The sequence below is a fragment of the Malurus melanocephalus genome, unplaced genomic scaffold, assembly GCF_030028575.1.
Source record: "Malurus melanocephalus ecotype Western Australia unplaced genomic scaffold, MMel_1.1 scaffold_511, whole genome shotgun sequence".
Classification (NCBI taxonomy): Eukaryota; Metazoa; Chordata; class Aves; order Passeriformes; family Maluridae; genus Malurus; species Malurus melanocephalus.
In genome coordinates, this window is record NW_026623743.1 from 287,943 (window position 1) to 307,220 (window position 19,278).

Genomic DNA, 19,278 nt, shown 5'->3' on the forward strand with positions numbered 1-19,278 from the left:
CGCGGAGCCCCCGGGACCCCCGGCCATGGAGGGCATGGACGTGGACCTGGACGCGGAGCTCATGCAGAAGTTCAGCTGCCTCGGCACCACCGACAAGGACGTGCTGATCGGCGAGTTCCAGCGCCTGCTCGGCTTCCAGCTCAGCCCCGCCGGCTGCGCCTTCTTCCTCGACATGACCAACTGGTGCGGGCCCGGGGCCGGCGGGGGGGGTGCGGGCGGGACGGGCTGAGGGGGCTCGCGGGGCTGAGGGACCGCGGGCCCGGCTGCCCCCGGCCCGGCCGCCCCAGGGCCCCGGGCACCGCCAGGGCGGGGGGAACGGGCGGTGTTTGTGCTGGGCCCTCTGACCCCTGCCCGGGCCGGGCGGGCGGCGCGGGGCCGGGGGCCGCTCCCATGGCGGTGGGGAAGCGGGACGAGGCTGGGGCGGACGGGGCTGACTCTCGACCCCGGCCCGGGGTGCGGGTTTGCCAGTTCGCCGGTCCAAGGGCCGCGGAGCTGTTGGAGAGTGACGAACCGATACACGGGGCGTGTGACCCGCGGGCAGGGAGCGGGGACTGCGTTCAGGGACGGGCTGTGGCGCCCCGACATTGAGACAGCTTCAGAGGAAGGAAAATTGTGGCAGAAAGGCGCTGTGGGAGCCTGGAAGTGGCCACGGTGCACGTGTGAGAGTTACCGGGGTGTTTKGGGAAAACTCAGCGGCTGCCTATGGACTGAGGGTCTCTCTAAGTCCTTTGACACTCGGTGCATGTTTGTCTTTATAAAGATTCTCTGCCACTGCCTAAAGAAAAACTAGGCATAGGCTATCAGGGAAGCTGCAGTTCGAGACAAACAGGGCAGATACTCAGTGCAAGTGTGAAAAATAAACTAGGAGTGTTCTGGTGCAGTGAGCCCAGGGACTGTAAAAAGAATGTTGTGGAACAGCTGCTGTGTGAGTCGGGGGGTTTGGCTCGTTAGAGCGTTTCTACCTCTCTGCCCGTCTCCAAAGTGAGTTGACCCAAAAGCTCTGGATCGTGGGGGTCGCAGGAGAGCAAACAAATGCTGTGTATTTCAGACACGGTGAACAGAGATCACTTAGCTAAGCTTTGCTTGGAGGTATAACATCAAACCCAGAAACCTCGGCTTTGAAACCTGAAATCCACGGGGACGTCGGGATATCAACAGTTGGGAGAAAACTTGTGTGGAATTGTTGAGCTTATAAACAGTGATAAGACAACTTCGTCAGTTTTTTGCTTTTGCTTTTCCCTCCTCCTACAGCTCTGAATTTTATTTTAGTGGCAAAAATACATCTGCAGAGGGAGCAGGGGAATAGCAAGTAATTCCTTGTGTTTTGTAAGCTGACACAATGCTAAAGAAGGTCTYGCGGAGTTCAGGAGTTTGCATGGAAGAAATGGTTGGTTCCCAGGAGATGCTTTCCCATCTCATCCATGTGTTGGTGATATGACTAAAACTGRTACTGCAGTGTAATCCTGGCGAGTTCTGTGAGATTCCTGGGGAAAGCAGGGAGCAGAGCTGAACCTAAAAGTTACTCCTGAAGATTCTCTGTGTAGCCAGAGTGTTCCTGGTTTGTGCTGAAGCAGCTCTTTTTCATTCAGGAGTATTGACTTGTTTGAAATAACAGCATTTCAAATCCAGCCTCAGAACCAAGGGCTTTTTCAAACTTTCAGTTGCAATTGAAGAAGATCTAAAACTATTAAAAGAGCTTTAATTTCCCAACTTCAGTAGCTAGTTTGGTTCTGAAAACATTGGTTTTGAAATTTTTCCTAAGGTATTAATTGATGAGCCTTGTGGGTGGATGGGCAYGTGCCTGTTGGGGTGGTGTGTTTAAATAAACACAGCCTGGGACTGAGAGGGCTCAGAGCCCGTGTGAGTGCCCATTCTTAGCCTGGCAGGGGCTGCTCCTTCTCTCCCAGGTTGGTGCCATTCCTTGTGCTGGTGTGTCCAGTTGGCAGCTCTGCCCTGTGCCTGTCCCACTGCCCAGCTCCCACCCCTTCCTGTATGGCCTCAGGGTTGTTGGCCTGGCCCGGCTGACCCTGCACTAACCCTGCTGTCCCTCAGCAGGGACAATCAGGGCACGTGTTCCTGTTCTGGAAGCACCTTTCTCCTGTCGTTGAGGGGCCCTGTGTGATCCACACTCCCCAGGTGATTCAGGCAGTGCCCTACTAAATTTGCCTTCTATGGCCTGGAATTAGGGTCAGAATCTTCTGACACCAGCATGTCCTGCAAATAATTTGCCTTGACGAGACCATCAGGTCACTTTTCCATGTGTTAAAGGTATGGCACGTTCCTTCAGGGATGATCCCTTCCTTCTGCCTCAGGATGGATGTTCGCCTGCAGGAAATGGTGAGGGAGCTCAGAAGTGCACACACTGGATAATCCAGGTTCCCTATATCWATGTCCCATGTGTGAATTAATTAACAAAGATGTAAATAATTTTACTAGAACTTGTTCCCAGGTGTGAAAGCTGCTCTTTGGCAATAACTATCATCTCCAGATCTGCAGTTCCTTCCCCACTTTGTGCCTTTCATGTACAGTGGGGAGCACTCAGAGCTTAATGTGCTTTGAAGGACCATTTCCAACAGCATCATTAGTAATTGTGGTCAACGGATTTACAGTGAATTAGCAGTAACGCTGAAATAAAGGAATTATTTTTCAATAGCTTGTTTGGCCAATTTAGGGGGGAAAATTAGTGGCTGATTGGGGAGGAATACCTGTAAGTAGCCTCTAAAAGTCTGTATCAATTTTTCTAGTTCCCAGGAATGCTCAGTGCCCCTTCAGACCTCTGTCAGGCTTGGGCAGTGCTAAGGAACTGCCAGCTGGTTTTATTAAGTGCTGCAGAAATGCTTTGGGTTGAACATATGCATCCAAAGTTTCTGAGGTTGTTCCTTGATCTGCAGGAAATACAGGTTAAACCCTTTGTTTTGCCCTGGTATTTATTAAACACTTTCCTAGAGTTCTGTCTGTTTTCTGTGCTGACTTCTTGCCTTCCTGCTGCATAAATCCGATTTTGCCTTCCCCAGCAGCAGCACGCACCATCGTGCTTTACCATTTGATTATTTATTTTCCTTTCAGAGTGGCTGCAGAGAGAGAGGCTGAGCTTTCACTTTCAGCCTAGAACCAAAAGTGAACTTTTTATTCAAAAAGCRGAACCAAAACTGAACTGTTTTGGTGCCAAAACGTTTCTTCTTGGGAGGAAACCCTGGGTAGTGGAGTGGGAGGGCATTTTGGTGCATCCAGCATCAAATCCCCCTTGGTTCTGCTCCCTCCCYTCCAGATGTTGGGCCCCACCACAACTGGGAGGCAGGGGGCTCATGGGAGGGAATTTTGTGGTGCACTGAGGTCCCACGTGTTGCCTGCAGCTCCACAGTGGTCTGTGAGATGGGCAGGAGTGAGTCTGAACCCCTTTGGCCTTGGCCTGCCTTCACAGGGAGCTCCTGGAACTCCATAAAAGTCATTGGATTCCTCTAAAGCTAGTGTGGAAATTGTATTGGGACAAGAAAAAGGAATAATTTTCTTTTAACTGGAGTGTGTGCCAGCTTTGTGGGTGAGAGGCTTGGAACTGCTTTAATTCCGTGAGAAAGTGAATTAGTTTGMAGTAGTTAATGGTGATGGATTTAAAATCCATATATTTAGTGCAGTTGGCTGAGAGAATCCCAGTTTGGAAGAACTAATGCATATTTCAGTAATTTACATRTAATATTTCTTTACATTCTCTTYTCAGCTTTTGTTTAGAAAGCTGAATTTTTATTAGAGCAGTAGGTGTGATATTTAATTGAAATGTGTCAGATAATGATGGTTTCAATTGTGTGGGGGGAAAAATCATTATTGTAACAAAGCTTTTTGGATCCAGCTTTAGGTGAAAAAGGTCATTATTTGTAAGGYTGTCAGATTTCTTCTGGAGGTCCTAGTGTTTCTTTTCATCTGTTTMGGAGAATTTGTACCTGTGTCRTGGTTTAACTAGTACTGCCAAGGTGGTGTGTTGCATGAAGGTGAGTTTATTTATACTGCAAAAATCTGCAGTAAAACCTTGTTCACTCTTGTGTCAGGTGTGGGGCAGTTCTGTGCTAAAACTGCCTTATAGATGCACGTTTCTRTCCCTWTGGGTGGGCTGTTCAAATTCTTTATATCCAGTGGAACACATGTATTGCCCAGAAGTGGATGTACTTGATTTGGGGTCTGAAGACATGATTTAGCTAATAGGGGTTTAATTGSTTTTCCCAGGACTAAAAATACTTGAGGTATATTTGTGTAAGMAGTCAGGACACTCAGAATTTAACAGAACAGACGGGGTCAAGGGGATTCACTCACACAGGATGTGTTTCCCACAGTGGGAGCACTACTCCTGATTTTTAACCTCAGGTGTTAGCATAACTGCCCTTAAAATCCAGCATGCAGGTATCCTCAGAGAACAGATGTTTGGGCGGCTCTTCAAACTGAATCCACATTCTGATGAACTTGAGGAAAACTTTGCCACTGCTCTGTATAGGCCTTGAGCTCGGTTTTGACACCACTTCCCTTTGGTGGGGAATCCTTGTGTCATGCAGGAGGCAGGAAACTGAGACCTGATCWTCCAAATAAATAATCCTCCTTCCTCAGGGATGCCAGTGGAATTTCATTCCTCACCCTGCATCCATGGGGTGGTGACAGCAGTGGGTGTGTGCTCCTGGTCCTTTGCTTCCCGTCATCCTTATCAGGTGATAGAGACCAGAGTCCCATGTTCTTTCTGTGACTCAGGACACGTTTGTCCAGCAATCTGTATCTTGGTGTGWCTCTGGTCTGGTTAATGTTTGTTTATGGTGACCAGCTGGGCCAAATCTGGTGAGAAAGGGTTGCCTCAAAACATTGATTTGGTTTTGATAAGCTTTAGTAGGGAAGAGGGAAGCTGAGGGCTTGGACTTGATGTCCATCTTACTGTAACCCAGTTGGTTACAGCATTGACACGCTGTCCTCACAGGCAGAAGTGACACCCCAGAAGCAGATCTGGTGCTTGCTGATGTGCTGTCGCCAGGATGTCAGGACAGTCTGGGAGCTCGGCTGTGGATTGCAGCATGTGTGGGGTCATTTACACCCTCGGGCTGGGGAGGGAAAGGAGGTTTTAAACTGTTTGGTCTGTTGTGGCTCACTTGAAACATAGTGGATGGGTCTTGATGCATGTGAACCATCGCAGACTGCTACCTCTCTGTGTCCACAGCTGTCTCCTGATGCTACTAAAAATAACAACATTACAGAATTAAACAATTTTAAAATATTTTCTTGGAAGCTTTTATCTAGTGCATAGAAAAAAACAAACCCACACCTCYTGAGCAACTCAAGTGTTTGACCTGATTATTTTGAATGAAAGGTAGACTTTAAAGAAATTGTATTTATAACTATGGAACATACTGTAATTGTGCTCCAAGGTACAAAATATTTAAAAGTTTTGTGTCTGTGGCATGGAAGCATAAGCAGGTAACTGTAGCAGAATTGGGAAGTGGATGCAATATAATTTTTGTCCAGCTGGACTTCGCCTTACATGCCCAAACTTGTTCTCAGTTTCTGCAGCTTAATCCCCCTTCACTTTCCTGCAGACAATTATAGATTGGTGACATAGTTTGCACTGAGGAATTGGCAGTTACAGAATCTCCTGTGTACTGGCAGCTCTCAATGACTTTCCACTGGGAAGAGCTGTTGCCTGTTTTCAGTGGCAGCTCCTGCTGGGACATTCTCGGGATATTTAACCCCCCTCTTAAAGCTGCTGGGACCAGCTGCTTTGAGAGGSCTCAGCTGCTGGGGATGGTTCGGTGGGCTGCTGCTTGGAGCAGCATCATTGTGGTGCTGCTATTGGGAAAGGGGTTGTGCTCAGCTGTTTTACTGTGCTCAGGTGTTTCACTGTGCTCAGGTGATGTGCTCAGCCCTGTGCAGGTATCTCAGGAAGGTTTCAGCAGCTGCTGTGGGTGTTTCTGTGCACATTAAAGCCGCTCAGGGAAAGTGATTTCCTTTGATGGTTTGGTGCTCTGAGGATGCTCTGCCTCTTCTGTGGGTTCTCAGTTTCTCTCCTTGTGCTGCCCCTGCAGASGCAGGATTGCTTCTGTCACCACAGGTTTCTGTCTTCTTCCTAGAACATCCCACTTGTATGTGGAACTGCTGCTTTCAACTAAGACAATGAAATATTTTTCTGTGTTTTCATTGAAAAAATACTCAAGCTTTAAATTAGCCAGCTCTTCCCTCCCCCCCTTCAGCTGTGTAAGTTCAGCCTAAAGCTTTCAGCTTCTCTCAGTTGTCCTTTYGCATCATCAGACATCTTCCAAGGTAGTTTCCCAACTTCATGTGTAGAATTTAGTGTAACTTTAGTGTAAGAGGGGTCAGGAATGAAGAAAACAGACACAGAAATTTTGCTTTCTGAAATTCTCTSTATTGAAAGATATTCACTCATTAAAATTCCASTCCTTCAAAACATCTTGAGACTTTGCACTTAATTGCCATGTGTCATCCCTATTGAACGTTTGAATTGAAAGCTCAAGGTAGCAGTGCTTCCCTGCAGCATGATGTACATGTCTCTTCCCCCACCCGCTTTGGGCTTCTCCAAGGTTTGGAKTGAGGCATCTCCTGCTTCAGCAGCARTAGGAGCTGTTGKAGAYGTCCCTGCCTGGAGTATCAGCAATCCAGGTCCCCAAGAGCTGGGGTGAAGAACATCCAACTAAGATRGTGGAAACTAAGAGGCAAAAGAGGTTGCCTCACTTGAATGTCCCCCATATGCTTTTTTAGTCTCTCCCCCCTGTATAATGTAGAGAAGCTCCATTATTTAGGAGTGAGAAAYTGTCCATCTGCTGCACTCTTTCTTTTTGTTTTTTAACAATAGACACCTTATGGGGTGCTATGGTGCCTGGTTACACACTGCATTTGGAGAGCGAGARGAGGTCTGTGAAGGTGGAGACTTGAGTTACAGAAGGAGTCCGAGGTGTCCTACATCACGTGTTCTGTGCGGAGGGTTTTATTGTGCTGTTTAGCACTGCCCAGTGTCTGCATTGCATATTTCCAGGAGATGTCACCTGAGTTGCTTGGCTCATGACAAAACACTGCACCCTGTGAGTGCTGAGGGCATACAGAGAACACACCTCCCAGCCTGGACAGCTGCCTGGCTCCTGCCCTCCTTGGGGACAGACCTTGACACCTTCCTTTCAATGAGCAAGTCATTTGTTACCTAAGAAATACCCTCTGCTGCCTGCCTCTGCATGACTTAAGAGCTGTRTCCTGTCTGAAATTCTAAATGGAAGGTGCCCTCGGTGTTGCAGGGAGCATTSTGTCTGTTGTGTTCTCCAACAGCTCCAGAGAGCCAGAGCCCTGCAGTGTTCCCCAGGAGTGGGCCATGGTGGGTGCTGTGCTATGAGCATGGGCAGRAGCCAGAGAGAGTGACATTTGCAGGCTGGATTTTGAGCTTAAGCTGTGATTTGATTTGAATTTTTACCCTCCAAAAATCTGTTCTTTAAAAAAATWACATCTTTTCCTTCAGCTCTCTTTGTCAAGGAGCTTGACAATAAATGAAAGCTTGCAGATTACTGTAACATTTATGGTTCAAATTCTAATGTCCCTCCTCTTGTATGTTCGAAGCACCTACTTATACTGCTTTTCTTCTGAGACACTGAACTTCTCTATGGTGAAAGAATTCTCCATATTTTGGGAAGCAGGAGTGTCTTGGGCCCGTGCCCTGCTTTGCTTGAGGMCTCAGCAGCCTTGGTGCTTCAGTGTCTTCAGTCTCCTAAAAAAAGTCTGATACAACTAATTAAAAACCAATTTCCATTTACCTATGTGCTACTGGTCGTTTGCAGGACAGGGARATTGTGTGAGCAGACCTCGAGTTTGTGTACTGATTTGAAAGACTTTAAAGTTTGAACACTGAATTACTTTAAATAATTAATGCCTAAATATACTGGATTAGCATAACAAAAGGCTGTCTGGAAAATCCGGGAAGGGAAAGGAGGGCTCAGGATGAGCCACCTCTTTGCTTAACACTGAAGAGTTGTTAAGGGATGTCTCCAGAGCTATTAGCAGAGAAGGTTTTAACTTGACTGTTGTAATTTAGCTCCTGAGGTTTGAAATGAAGCAGGAGAACATAAGGATTGATCTGAAAAGGAACATTTTGTTGTGTGGGAAAAGCACTTGACACCCAGGAGTCATGGGATGCCCTTGGAGAGGAAGGAGTTAGAGARGGTTTGGTTGATGATGTGGAGCTATAACCTGTATTTACTTCCTACTTCCCTCCTTCCGGAATTTCGCTCTTAGGACTAAAACTGAGCTCGTTGCTGAGTCCTGGGTTCACCCCATCGCTGGGGTGACTTGTGACTGCAGGCTTTTCCCGGGAGTTAGGGCTTGGATCCTGTCAGACCTGCTTTGTACGTGTGGCGGGGCTACAAACTGCTGTGGTCCAGAACTGCTCTAAAAATGGAAAAATTGCTTAATTTTGGGAATGTAAGGACCTGGAGGGCCCTGTGAAGAAAGAGTGGCATGGCCACCCCTGTAATTAGGAGAGCTCAATCATGTCAATTAYGCTGGCTGGATTTGCAGAGTTGTTTGGTTTATAATAGTAATTTATCTCCTATGGCAGAGAGYAGAGGGTAGTAAGTAGTGTGGTGTAAGTCACACTGAGGAGTGAAATCAAGCAGGCAGGGATGTGTGAGCAGAAGCCTTTAGATGATAACTCGACCCTCTGAGGGCTGACCCTTGTGCCTGTCCGTGCAGTGTCTGCAGCTGGGGCTATGCAGTTACAGCTGGGCACAAGGGTAAACAAGAGTAAAAAAAAACCCAAATACTTATTTAAAAATATACAAATTTCAGGGCCTTGAGTGTGTTTGTCCTAATGCATCTCTGTCATTAAGGTCACATTTGGTTCTGAGCTGCACTGATGCTGTGCCTGTGGCAGAAGGGTGAGTGGGAGGGTGTGCTGCTTAGGCTCAGCTGCCTGCACATCACCAGGTTGCAGAGAGTTTGCTTCTGCGAGTGGCATTTTCCCCAGAGTGCTGCCCTCCAGACTGATCTTGGGGGTTTTGGGGCAAGGGAGGAGGGGAGCAGTGTGTGTTGGGAGGAGTGTGATAGAGCCAGCAGTGGTTGTGCAAGCTGAGAACACGACAGAGGTGTGAGCTGGAGGTGCCTCTGGCACAGAGCAGGGCCACCGCCTCTCTGTCCCTATCTCCTGGGGTTGTCTGTGTCAAAGAACGTGAACTCAAGGCAGATTTGCTTTGTCATCCTGACTTTGGCTTTTGCCACTGTGAATTTCTCTTCAGTTTCTGGAAGCTTCTTTTCAGTTCTCTACTGGGAAGTCCGAGAGGCATTGAAACACATAAAAGGGCTCACCCCAAACACCCCCCACCACACTGATCGTGGGATGGGGTGGGAGTGGGGAGGTGGGTTTGGAAATATCTAATCACAAACGGGGGCAAATCTGTTTCCAGCATGCGTTGTTCTTTAGTTAGTTTTTAACTCGATGCTGCAGAGGAGTGTTGTTGTTTCCCAATGGCAAAKCGCACTGAAATATGACCCCGGGATGGGAGTGCTGGCCCCAGGCCTGTGTGCACAAATAGCCCACTRCCTTCTGAAGGCTGTTTGCAGCCCAGCAAATAAACACAGCTAGGCTGCCTCACAAAGAGTTGCAGTAGAAATCTGCCCCTCAGAGCTTTTATTTTTTCCTCTCAATGTCMATAAAACGTCAGTACYGCTGATTCCGGAATCATCACTCACAAGATGTTGTGGTCYGTCTGAAAATGTAGTTATGTAGTAGAGGATTAGAAAGAGAAAGAGCTGCATTGCTGTCTTTTGTATCTCCTACAATACCTTTTGCCTTGGATTGCTGTACTACAGGAAGAAATCCTAGTGCAAACTAAGCTCCAGCTCATGGTGTTAGCTGGGTGAGCGAGCAGGAGTCTCTTGGCACAGCCCTGGTGTGAGTTATGTAAATCTTGTGCAGTGTATAAGCAACAGGCGGTTGGTGACGTAAAACTGAGCATTTGTCTCTGTTTACTGGCTAATGTGACATGGCCCCTTCCTGCAGCATTTGACTGAGCTGGCGGGATTAAATAGAGCCCTGACACTCCTAAGTAGAAAACGCCTCAGGCTGAATCATGGTTTCTGCTCTGGAATTCAGARTTTTGGCCACGGCATGGGACCCGGTGGCTCCTGTGTTGGACCAAAGTCCGCTCGTCATGGGTGCCAAAGGTCTGGCTGTGAGGCTGGGGTTGCTGTATTGCTGATTGATCCCTGTGGCCATGTTGTGCAGGACATTCCTCCAGTGGCTCCTTAGCAGAATGTCAGGAACTCCTGTGACTCACACAGCGATTATCTGCCTGCTGGGATGGATGGATTGATTGCCCTACTGATGGGGTCCTCTCCCAGTGGACCCAGAGTGGCTCTACCCCCTGCTGTTKTCCCCCAGTCTGGTGCTGCAATTCGGGTCCCCTGAATTTTCCATGAGGAGAAAGTGACACTGCTCCCATGCAGTTTGGATTTTATCCTGAATGTCCGATTTGAATATTTTTTGCCATGAACACTGCAGGAATTGAACAGGAGGCAGTTTCTTTACTCACTGTTTCAAGCCTCTTTCCAGCTGGCAAGCAGCCCCACAAGCCCTGTGTTTGCTCTTGGTCAGGGTCATGCTGCAAATGTTTCTCTTGCTTTCACCTTGGCTCTCTGACTCGGACACATGACACCCCACTGCTATCCAGCCCCTCAATATGTCACTGTGCCCACACAGAGCAGCTTCTGCAGCATTTTGGTTTTGGTAGTGATTCCCACTTTGTGAAGCCTTGGTTTTGTTTTTATTTTTTCTACCCTGCTCARAAAAGCAACACAGATTTCTGTAATCATGAATAAAAAAGCAGTTGTTATGCCCATTGCGTTTGGGGAGATTTTACTCATCTCCATTCTCACAGCACCCACTCACAACATGTAAATTAGGGCCACAACCTCTCAGACGTGTATAAACAGAGGAGTTACATGACTTGCCAAACACTTACGTAATGACTTAATAGTATATCGTGGAACTGAGCTAAGGCTCATGAATCCTCTTCCTGCCTGACTGTTCCTCTTCTCACATTAATTATCATGAGTTGTAACTACACCCTGGCTCAGGAATCAATAGCATTGTGGCTTTCTGAATGTCCTTAATATATCACAGACTCGAACTGTCATTTATCTTCATTCAGTGAGAACTTTTGACTCAGGTGGTTTGTAAGCTCCTGTGAGTTGTGACTAGCCAGAGCTGAGCAGGCACTTTATTGATGAATAAACAGTTCATACCTGATGGTATGTTTCAAAAAYACCAAGGCTGGAGTAGCTACCAGTGCCCTTTGGCCCTAAAAGTTATCAGAAGAGTGTTCTTCATGTTTTGTTCCCCTTGTTCTCCTTTTGGACCTTGTGTACCAAAATAAAATGGAGAGGTTTGGTCCTTTTGAAATAATGTGAGGTAACAAGGCTGGTGTGAAGAAACTGCCCTGTGTTTGCCTCCTATGGCATGGTTCTTCTCCCAGTGTCTTCCTGAACTGTTCAGCGAGTTTCGTAAAGAACTGTTGGAGTAGAGGTCTCCAAGACTTGTAAGTTCCAAGATTTCCAGGAAAGGTAGAAGTGGAATAGAAAAGTGATCTAAAGCAGTGTCCCTGGCAAAGAGAAATGCTGTATTTTGAGCTCTGTTATATGGGAGAATCCATGTGGAATAGAGATAGAAGCTTTAAAAAACACATGAGCACCAGAGCTATTTTTGCTGAACTGTTTGGGATGACACATGTGTACCTGTGTGAAGCGCCTGACCCACCTGTACTTCAGGTTGTAATGCACATTTTTCCTTTGCAGGAATCTACAAGCTGCCATCGGAGCCTACTATGATTTYGAGAGTCCAAATATCAATGTCCCCTCCATGTCGTTTGTGGAAGATGTCACCATAGGTGAAGGAGAGTCCATCCCTCCTGATACCCAGTTTACAAAAACGTGGAGGATACAGAACACAGGTGAGACTTTTGGACTGCAGCAAACCCCACACAGCAGGTGCTGGGATCCAATAGGAGGGATGCTGGCTTGAGGCAAATGGTTCATGTGCACTCACCTGGGCTGGAGCCACCCTTAGGTGCTGCCAGGCCATGCAAGTTCCTCTTCTTGGGTTGGCACAAGCATTTTGTGGCAGGATGTGCAGCTCAGTCAGGTCACYGGTCTTGTTCCTTGTGCCACCACACAAACTCTAGGAAACTTGTGGACAAATGAGGCAGTGACACAAGGGTCATGTGACTGGTTCACTTCTGGCAGAATTGCCTTTTCATATTTTGAGAGGTGCAGGGCTAGAGTAACGACATTCCAGTTTGAAATAAGTCAAAGCAGTGAGTGGGATCCAGGAAGTGAGGCTGGGCAAAGTGCATTCCCAGTGCTTGGTCTGGTGGGATGCAGAGAGGGAAATGAGATCCAGGGATGCAAAGGAATCCCTTGTCCTCAAGCAGTGCAGTGACAGGATGGTGCATGAAGATTTACAACTGTGTGTCTGAATTTAACTGACCTGCTTGTACTTGTGTGAGCAAGAACAATCTCACACAGAGGTGTGATGTTGGGAGTCATCAACGAGTCAGGTTCATCTCGCAGTTTTTCTTCTTCTGAATAGCTACAGTACCTAGGTTGAATATCACAGTATGGCAGAGACTAAAACCACACCAAATATGTTAGAGATTTCATCAGAACAYGGGGGGATGTTTAAGAACACTGATTTATAGAGAATGTGTTCTAGAGGAACGGTTTAATATTTCAGTGTAGTTTTTCTACCTCCTTTTGTTTTAAAGTAAAATGGGTGACGTGAAACGTGCTTAAAGTCCAGTTATGTGAAAAGTTCACTGGCAATTTTTTATAACTGTTTCAAATACAGGTCTTACAAATCTAGTAAGTGTGATAGATCTTGTTTCTCCCCTCTTAGTATCTCAGTTTATGTGTGTTATGACTACACCTCTATCTTGGGCCCKTCTGACTCCTCCCTTCCTTGTTCCTCTGATGAGCCCTTTCCTGCAGGCAGAATCAGCCTTAATTTAGCATCCTAGTTCAGGGGATGTTTCATTGTTCTTGGAATATTTCACCTTCTGAAATCCTGGGGCTTCTAAAATGAGAGGCAGGAGTTCATTTTGATTTAGAATTTCCTGGCGAGGCTGACATTTGTTTTGGCTTCTGTGTGGTTCAAACCTGTCTTGTCACACTGTCCATCCRTGTCCTAACAATGGTGCTGGAGGCCAGGGTTTGGTAGTGAAGGAAGTGAAGCTTCACATGCTGGTTATAACTCTGCAGTGTGAGGAGGACTGCAGCATTTGAAAACCATTCTTTGGTTTAATTAAGGTGTATTATCAAAGGGCTGTAGTGTTTCAGATAATATCTACTTGTTAGGCAGATAACTGAAGCAATGCCAAGGTTTTTAACAGCTCTACAGGAGTCCTTGATTACATGATTTCAGTTCTAGAACACAAAATACCTGAGGCGTGTGTCACTGGAGCGTTGCAGGTCTGATGAGTGTGACAGGAAGAGCTCAGAGATTGTCAGTTTGAGGCATGTGAGCTATGAGCTCAGTTCAGTCAGGTTCTCCTGTGTGTCAGTAAAAAACAATGCCCTGCTCTGGTACCTGCAGGACRAGGTGGCCTTGTCTGCCAAAAGAGCAATTTGTGTACTAGAACCATTRTTGAAAGAGCAGCAGGATATAACAGCCTGGCTTCCTCTTGCCACTCTGCCCCCAGCTGCTGCTGGCTCTGCAGGACACTCTCTGCAGTTTATCATCTCCAGAGAGAAGAGTGTACTGAAATAGAATGACATAATCATAATTTCATTTTATGAGGCTTATCAGTTGCAGCGTTCTAGGCACCTTGCAAGCCTAAACCCATTAAACCCGATAAAAATCACATAAATAATTTAAACTAAACCATGTTGCTGGGCTGGCAACCTCTGCAGATGAGACTTCATGCTCAAGTGCCCCACACCCCWGGCCGAGGTCAGCCAGACACCCAGCTCCTCTTTCAGAGCCCTGCTCTCTCAGCACCTTCCCTGCTGTACTGGTACATCCCCCACACTGAACATCYCACTGCACTTGTGCACATCCTGCTCTCCCTGTGAGGTTGTGAATTCCACAAACAAGGACTTCACGAGAAAACCAGTCCTTGCCRTGTCTTCACTGGAGTATCCACAGGGATTAAATTAGCAGGCAAGCTGTTGCAAAGGATGCTCCTTGAGGTAATGTGAGGTCAGAGCAGCCTCCGGCGCGCTCGCCTCCGACCAGACGGAACAGTTCCAAGCTTCATGGTGGTTCAGGCTTTCCGTAGCCATTTCCGTCATCCTCAGCTGAGCAGGAGGTGTTCTCAGTCGTTGGCTTAGTCATATCACGTGACTGGAGAAGAAGCAAAAGAAAATTGTGCTAAACTGATTTTTCATGAGTCTCAAAAGCACTTTTCCTTTCTGTCTGCCCCAGCACTTGTTATCTTTGGCAGCTGTGCCTGCATGCAGGAGCTGTTTTCTGTCTCWCTGATTGCCAGGTCACGCTATCAGTTCCAGTGTCTGCAGTCTAAACATGGATCTCCACAGATAAATTGTGTGTTCACAACCCTTKCTACCTTTGCAAGCCTGAGAAAAGRGTTGGTGCAAGGAGAGAAATAAATCCATTTCGGAAATAGTGCTGGCACTTCAGTTACAGCTCAAATTATGAGTTCCTTTTGAGACTTCTAACAGGCTTAGGAAGAAATGAATCCCTGAAAGGAAATGTTGCCAGCACTTTATATAAATAACAAGTATTTGATGTGGCATGGTTCAGGAGCCTCATGGAGGGAGACAGAAATGGGGGCACCCACACAGCTCTGCCCYTGTCTATGCCTCTGGCCCTGGGGAAGGGGAGGTGTGTGTAGATTAAGGTGTTTTTTTTGGTTGGGAGTGGGGTTTTTTTTGTTTGGTTTTTTCAGCCATTACACTGTGACTTTTGAGAATTTTTCTGTATAGCAAAGTCCTAGAGATTACTGAAACAGAAACATCAATTTTTCCACTGGTTATGCACCAGTTAAGGCTGCACCTAAATGTACCAGTTAAGGCCGCTCTGAAAACCAGGCTTCCTCAGCATCCACTGTTGCTGTGTCCTGCGTGTCTTTGTTCCCTCTGACCATCCAACAATTGCACAACTGTTTTAACAAGCGTGTTTCATCCAGTCTTACACAAACAGACAAAGCTTTTGCTGGTGCGCTGTCAGTAATTCCCTCTCCTGTCTACTCCCAGGGACAGAGGCGTGGCCCCCAGGGGTTTGCCTGAAGTACGTCGGTGGAGACCAGTTTGGCCATGTGAACATGGTGATGGTGAGGTCCCTGGAGCCACAGGAGATGGCCGATGTCAGCGTGCAGATGTGCAGCCCCAGCACCGCCGGAATGTATCAGGGACAGTGGCGGATGTGCACTGCCACGGGACTCTACTACGGAGGTGAGCAGCCCCTTTGCCAGCATTCCCACTGGGGACAGCAGGGACACGGCTGGCCCCTGGGCTGTGCTCTGATAACAGAGTGGGAGGGCAGAGGTCTGCCAACCCCGGGCCTAAATATAGAACACAGAGTGGAGRAAAACATCGAGGGAGCTGCTTTGTTGTCTCGGTCAGTGTTTTCTAAGCACTGGAACAAATTACAGATTACATAAAACTCTGGAAAACAAAGGGATGTGCGCAGCTCTCCTGGAGACTCTCTCCCAGTCAGTCCTTGCTGGGATTCTTTCCCAGTTTTCCATTACCTAACATAGTGAACTGCATATAAGCATAAAATAGTAGTGAAAACCTCATGAGAGAAGTTAATGCCCAGGGTTTAATGCAGTGATTTAGTGCATCCCCTGTGAGCCATTTCTCTGTTTAAAGAACACGTTTGGCTATTTTGCCTGGTGCTTCAGCATGGGCCTCCAACATGTGCCTTCAGTGCAGCCTTTCCACCTTTTCTGTGAGCTTTAGTTTACACTGAGAACACCTTTGTGTCTCTCTTGGCAGTTGGGAGTATCCCAAGTTTCAGGGTTTGAATGAGAGGTGTTGGCACAYGGAGGCAAAAATACTAGTGCCAAGAAGGACAGGGGGCTGCTGGCAACACTGGCACTGCTTTGTGGCTCCTCAGTGTCTGGAGAGGACCCAGTATGTCCCTGTGGTATGGGCAGGGGTATTTCCATGTCCAGCTTTCGTTACTGGTCCCATGTGCTCATAAAGCCGCGGGTTTTGGAGGGCTCCCAGCCCCAGACCATGGGAGATGGGGAACATCTCCCATGAGCAGCATTGCCAGAAGTTTCCAATTTTGCCAGAACCTGAAGATTAAACCCTTTGGCCGCCAAACTCCGAGTCCGAGAGACTCTTGCCCTGCAGCGGAGCTCGTGGGTTTGGTGTCGGCTGCCCCGAGGTCCCGCCCGGCGGTCCCGGGAATCCCATCGTGGGGTGGGGGCCCGGCGGTGCCAGCCCGGGGCAGCACCGGGGCCGCGGGGCCGCAGGAGGGCGGCAGAGGGCGCTGCGGGGCCGCTCCCGGGCCGCGGTGGGGGCGGGTATGGGGCGGGGGGAGTGTCAGTTTTGGGGGTTTGTGTGGGTTCGCAGATGGGGCTGAGGAGGGGGATGCGTGTGTGTCTACAGGGGCCATGGGTGTGTGTGCAGGGCGGTCAGTGGTATATGTGCATACAAGGATCAGTGGCGCGTGTGTGCAGGGGTCAGTGGGGATGTGTGGACAGTTTTCGGTGAGGGGGGATGCACACACGAGATTAGTGCTGTGTCCCAGCCCTGGCAGGATACAGAGTTCCCTAAGCAAGTCATGAGCCCCTAATGTAAAATTCCTCTGTTCTTACTTTGCTCCTAAGATTCAAACTGGGGGCACTGGAACTAGTAGTGTTGAGACTTCATAAAAATGTGCTTTAAGCTTAAGTCTTTTTCTTGCTGGTGTATAAGATGGAACTCATGTTCTGTTTTGCTCCTGCCCCTTCTTCATAAACTCCTGCCTAGTGACAACCCAAATGTGTGTCTTTCCACAGATGTCATCTGGGTGATCCTCAGCGTGGAAGTTGGAGGACTTCTGGGTGTCACACAGCAGCTGTCATCCTTTGAAACAGAGTTCAACACGCAGCCGCATCGCAAGGTAGAAGGAAACTTTAACCCGTTCGCCTCTCCACAGAAGAACAGGCAACCAGATGAAAACAACCTAAAAGACCCTGGGGGTTCCGAGCTAGGCACAATCAGCAAAAACACATGGGGGCCTGCTCCTGACCAAATCGAACAAGATCAGAATGGACTGTCACAAAACTCTGTAAATCTCTCCCCCAGCAGTCACTCGAACAACTTGTCGGTAGTGACGTACAGTAAGGTAGGTGCCCTGGGCGAGCAGGAGAACGGGTAGGGGAGGAGCCTGGCAGGTGTGTAATTGCTCTTCCTTCCAARCTGCAAAGCCCTTTCCTTCTGCTTCTGCCAGACCTGCTAAGGAAGGTTCTGAATTTGACTGTCTGACTCTGCCAACTCCTCATGTTATATTAAAATATTTTTTGCCTCTGATAGACTCTACCAGATCCACCTTTTTGTTTTTGCTTCAAGTCCTTCTTAAAATTTATATAACCTTGTTTGGGTGCTGTAACCACAAGTGGCCGGAGCCTGCTCCGGTTGCATGTGCAAATAAGTCAAAATATCTCTCTGGATGTGTCCTGAGTTTGACATAATTTTGAACAGAGAACAAATAACCACACCCTCAAACTTCAGATTAGTCAGATAACTTCTCTTTAGCTGGTGTGGGGAGACTACAGAGCTCACCATTTGATCCCAGAAGCTGCCTGCAGGAACAGTCAATCAAAGGACTGTTCCTGTCTGTGTCCTTGTCTTGTTCATAATTGTAGGTGACTTTTAAATTATCTTTACTTTAAATCTCTCTCAAAAGCTTGCTTGGTGGATGCTATATGAGTCTGAGTGATATTTTGACTGTTTTTATTTGCTTGTGTGTGAAAAATGAATTGCAGGATTATTTACAATTCAGAATCCACCTGTTAATGCAGCAGTATGTGTAGGTGTGTACTGTCATATGTCAAACTAGTTTGATTTTTAAAATCCTTTAAAAATGCTTTACTGTACTTTGAGCAGGCTGTGTAGGATAATAACACTTGGTTGCTGAATGACTTAATAAAGCCCTAATGTTAGTTCACCTACAGCACTTTAGTTCCTCCCTGGATGATCTGCCTGTCCTGTGCCAGTGGATCTTGTTTTAGTGACCTTTGCCCCAGGGCTGTACATTTTTTATGGCCAGCACGTGCGGGGTGAGCCTGACCACCCCCCCTTAGTGCTCCCAAACACCATCATTGGGCTGGCTCCTGCTGCCAGGCTCTGCCCAYCACAGTGGAGTGGATGGCTTGGGCACTGATTCACCTGTCAGTGAAACACCACCTGAATAGCAGTGCTGAAAGTCGCTGCTTTAGTGGTGGGGTCGTGGTGCTCCCTTAGGGGCTGGGCTGGGACCAACTTCAAAGAACCGTGGGTGTGAGGAACCAGAGCCCGTGGCAAGGAGCAGCTGTGCTGTGGGAGAGAAGCCAACAGRAGAGTGAAGCACCACCTGAGAGATGTCACTAGGTTGAAGTGAGCTGGTTTAGCTGGTAACCCAGAGCTCTGTGCTCTGAGGAAACCGAGGGCGGTTATAATCTAACCCCAAACATAGGGCAGGTGACCTTTCCTCCCTTTTTTCTTGTTGTTTTGTTTTGGGGTTGTTTGTTGTTTGTTTATTTTTGTATTTACAGAATATTCTTGGGTGGATTTGAAATGGATTATCTGAGATTAAAGCAGACATTTTGTTTGTTCGCTTCAGAAGGGACAACTTTGTGGTCTTTTTTTGGCTGGGCGTGGGTGATAAGGAAAAACTACTTGATTTTGGGGTGTTTTTGTCTCTACTGCAGGCTGTTTTTTTTCTGTGATTTACTAAAATAAATTATCTTATCCTTTGGAAGCTGTTCTGGTAGATCTGAAGATCTGAGTCCTGTTCCAGCCTTGCCCATCCTGCCCGGGACAGAAAGCTTTCTACCACAGACCCAGTATTCATATTGGTACAGTACTGGTTCTGTAGTAAACAAGTTTGAGAGACTTGGACATCCCTGACACTTGGTCTGGTTTGAAATGGCCGAGTGAACATTTCCCCCATTCCCTGGCCAGGCATCTGGAAAAAGGAGATCCAGTTTTGTTTGGTTTTTTCCCTTYGTGTGCATGTTGTCCCYCAGCTGGGGATGCYGCTGGAGCAGAAAAAGGGTTATTAGAGGTGATGTCAGGAGTATTGAATCACTTGAGGAACAGATGGAGCTCCAG

The 19,278-nt window shown here is 47.6% G+C and overlaps 1 protein-coding gene across 1 annotated transcript in view; it reads left to right on the forward strand.

Moving 5' to 3' along the window:
* Positions 1-19,278, forward strand: part of ILRUN (inflammation and lipid regulator with UBA-like and NBR1-like domains) — a 166,909-nt gene that overhangs the window by 138,651 nt on the left and 8,980 nt on the right. Inside the window, exons 2-5 of the mRNA XM_057381445.1 lie at positions 1-183; positions 11,809-11,963; positions 15,226-15,423; positions 16,983-17,311. Of these exons, the coding sequence (XP_057237428.1) occupies positions 26-183; positions 11,809-11,963; positions 15,226-15,423; positions 16,983-17,311 (840 nt within the window). The 5' untranslated portion in view covers positions 1-25. The remainder of the gene's footprint in view (positions 184-11,808; positions 11,964-15,225; positions 15,424-16,982; positions 17,312-19,278) is intronic.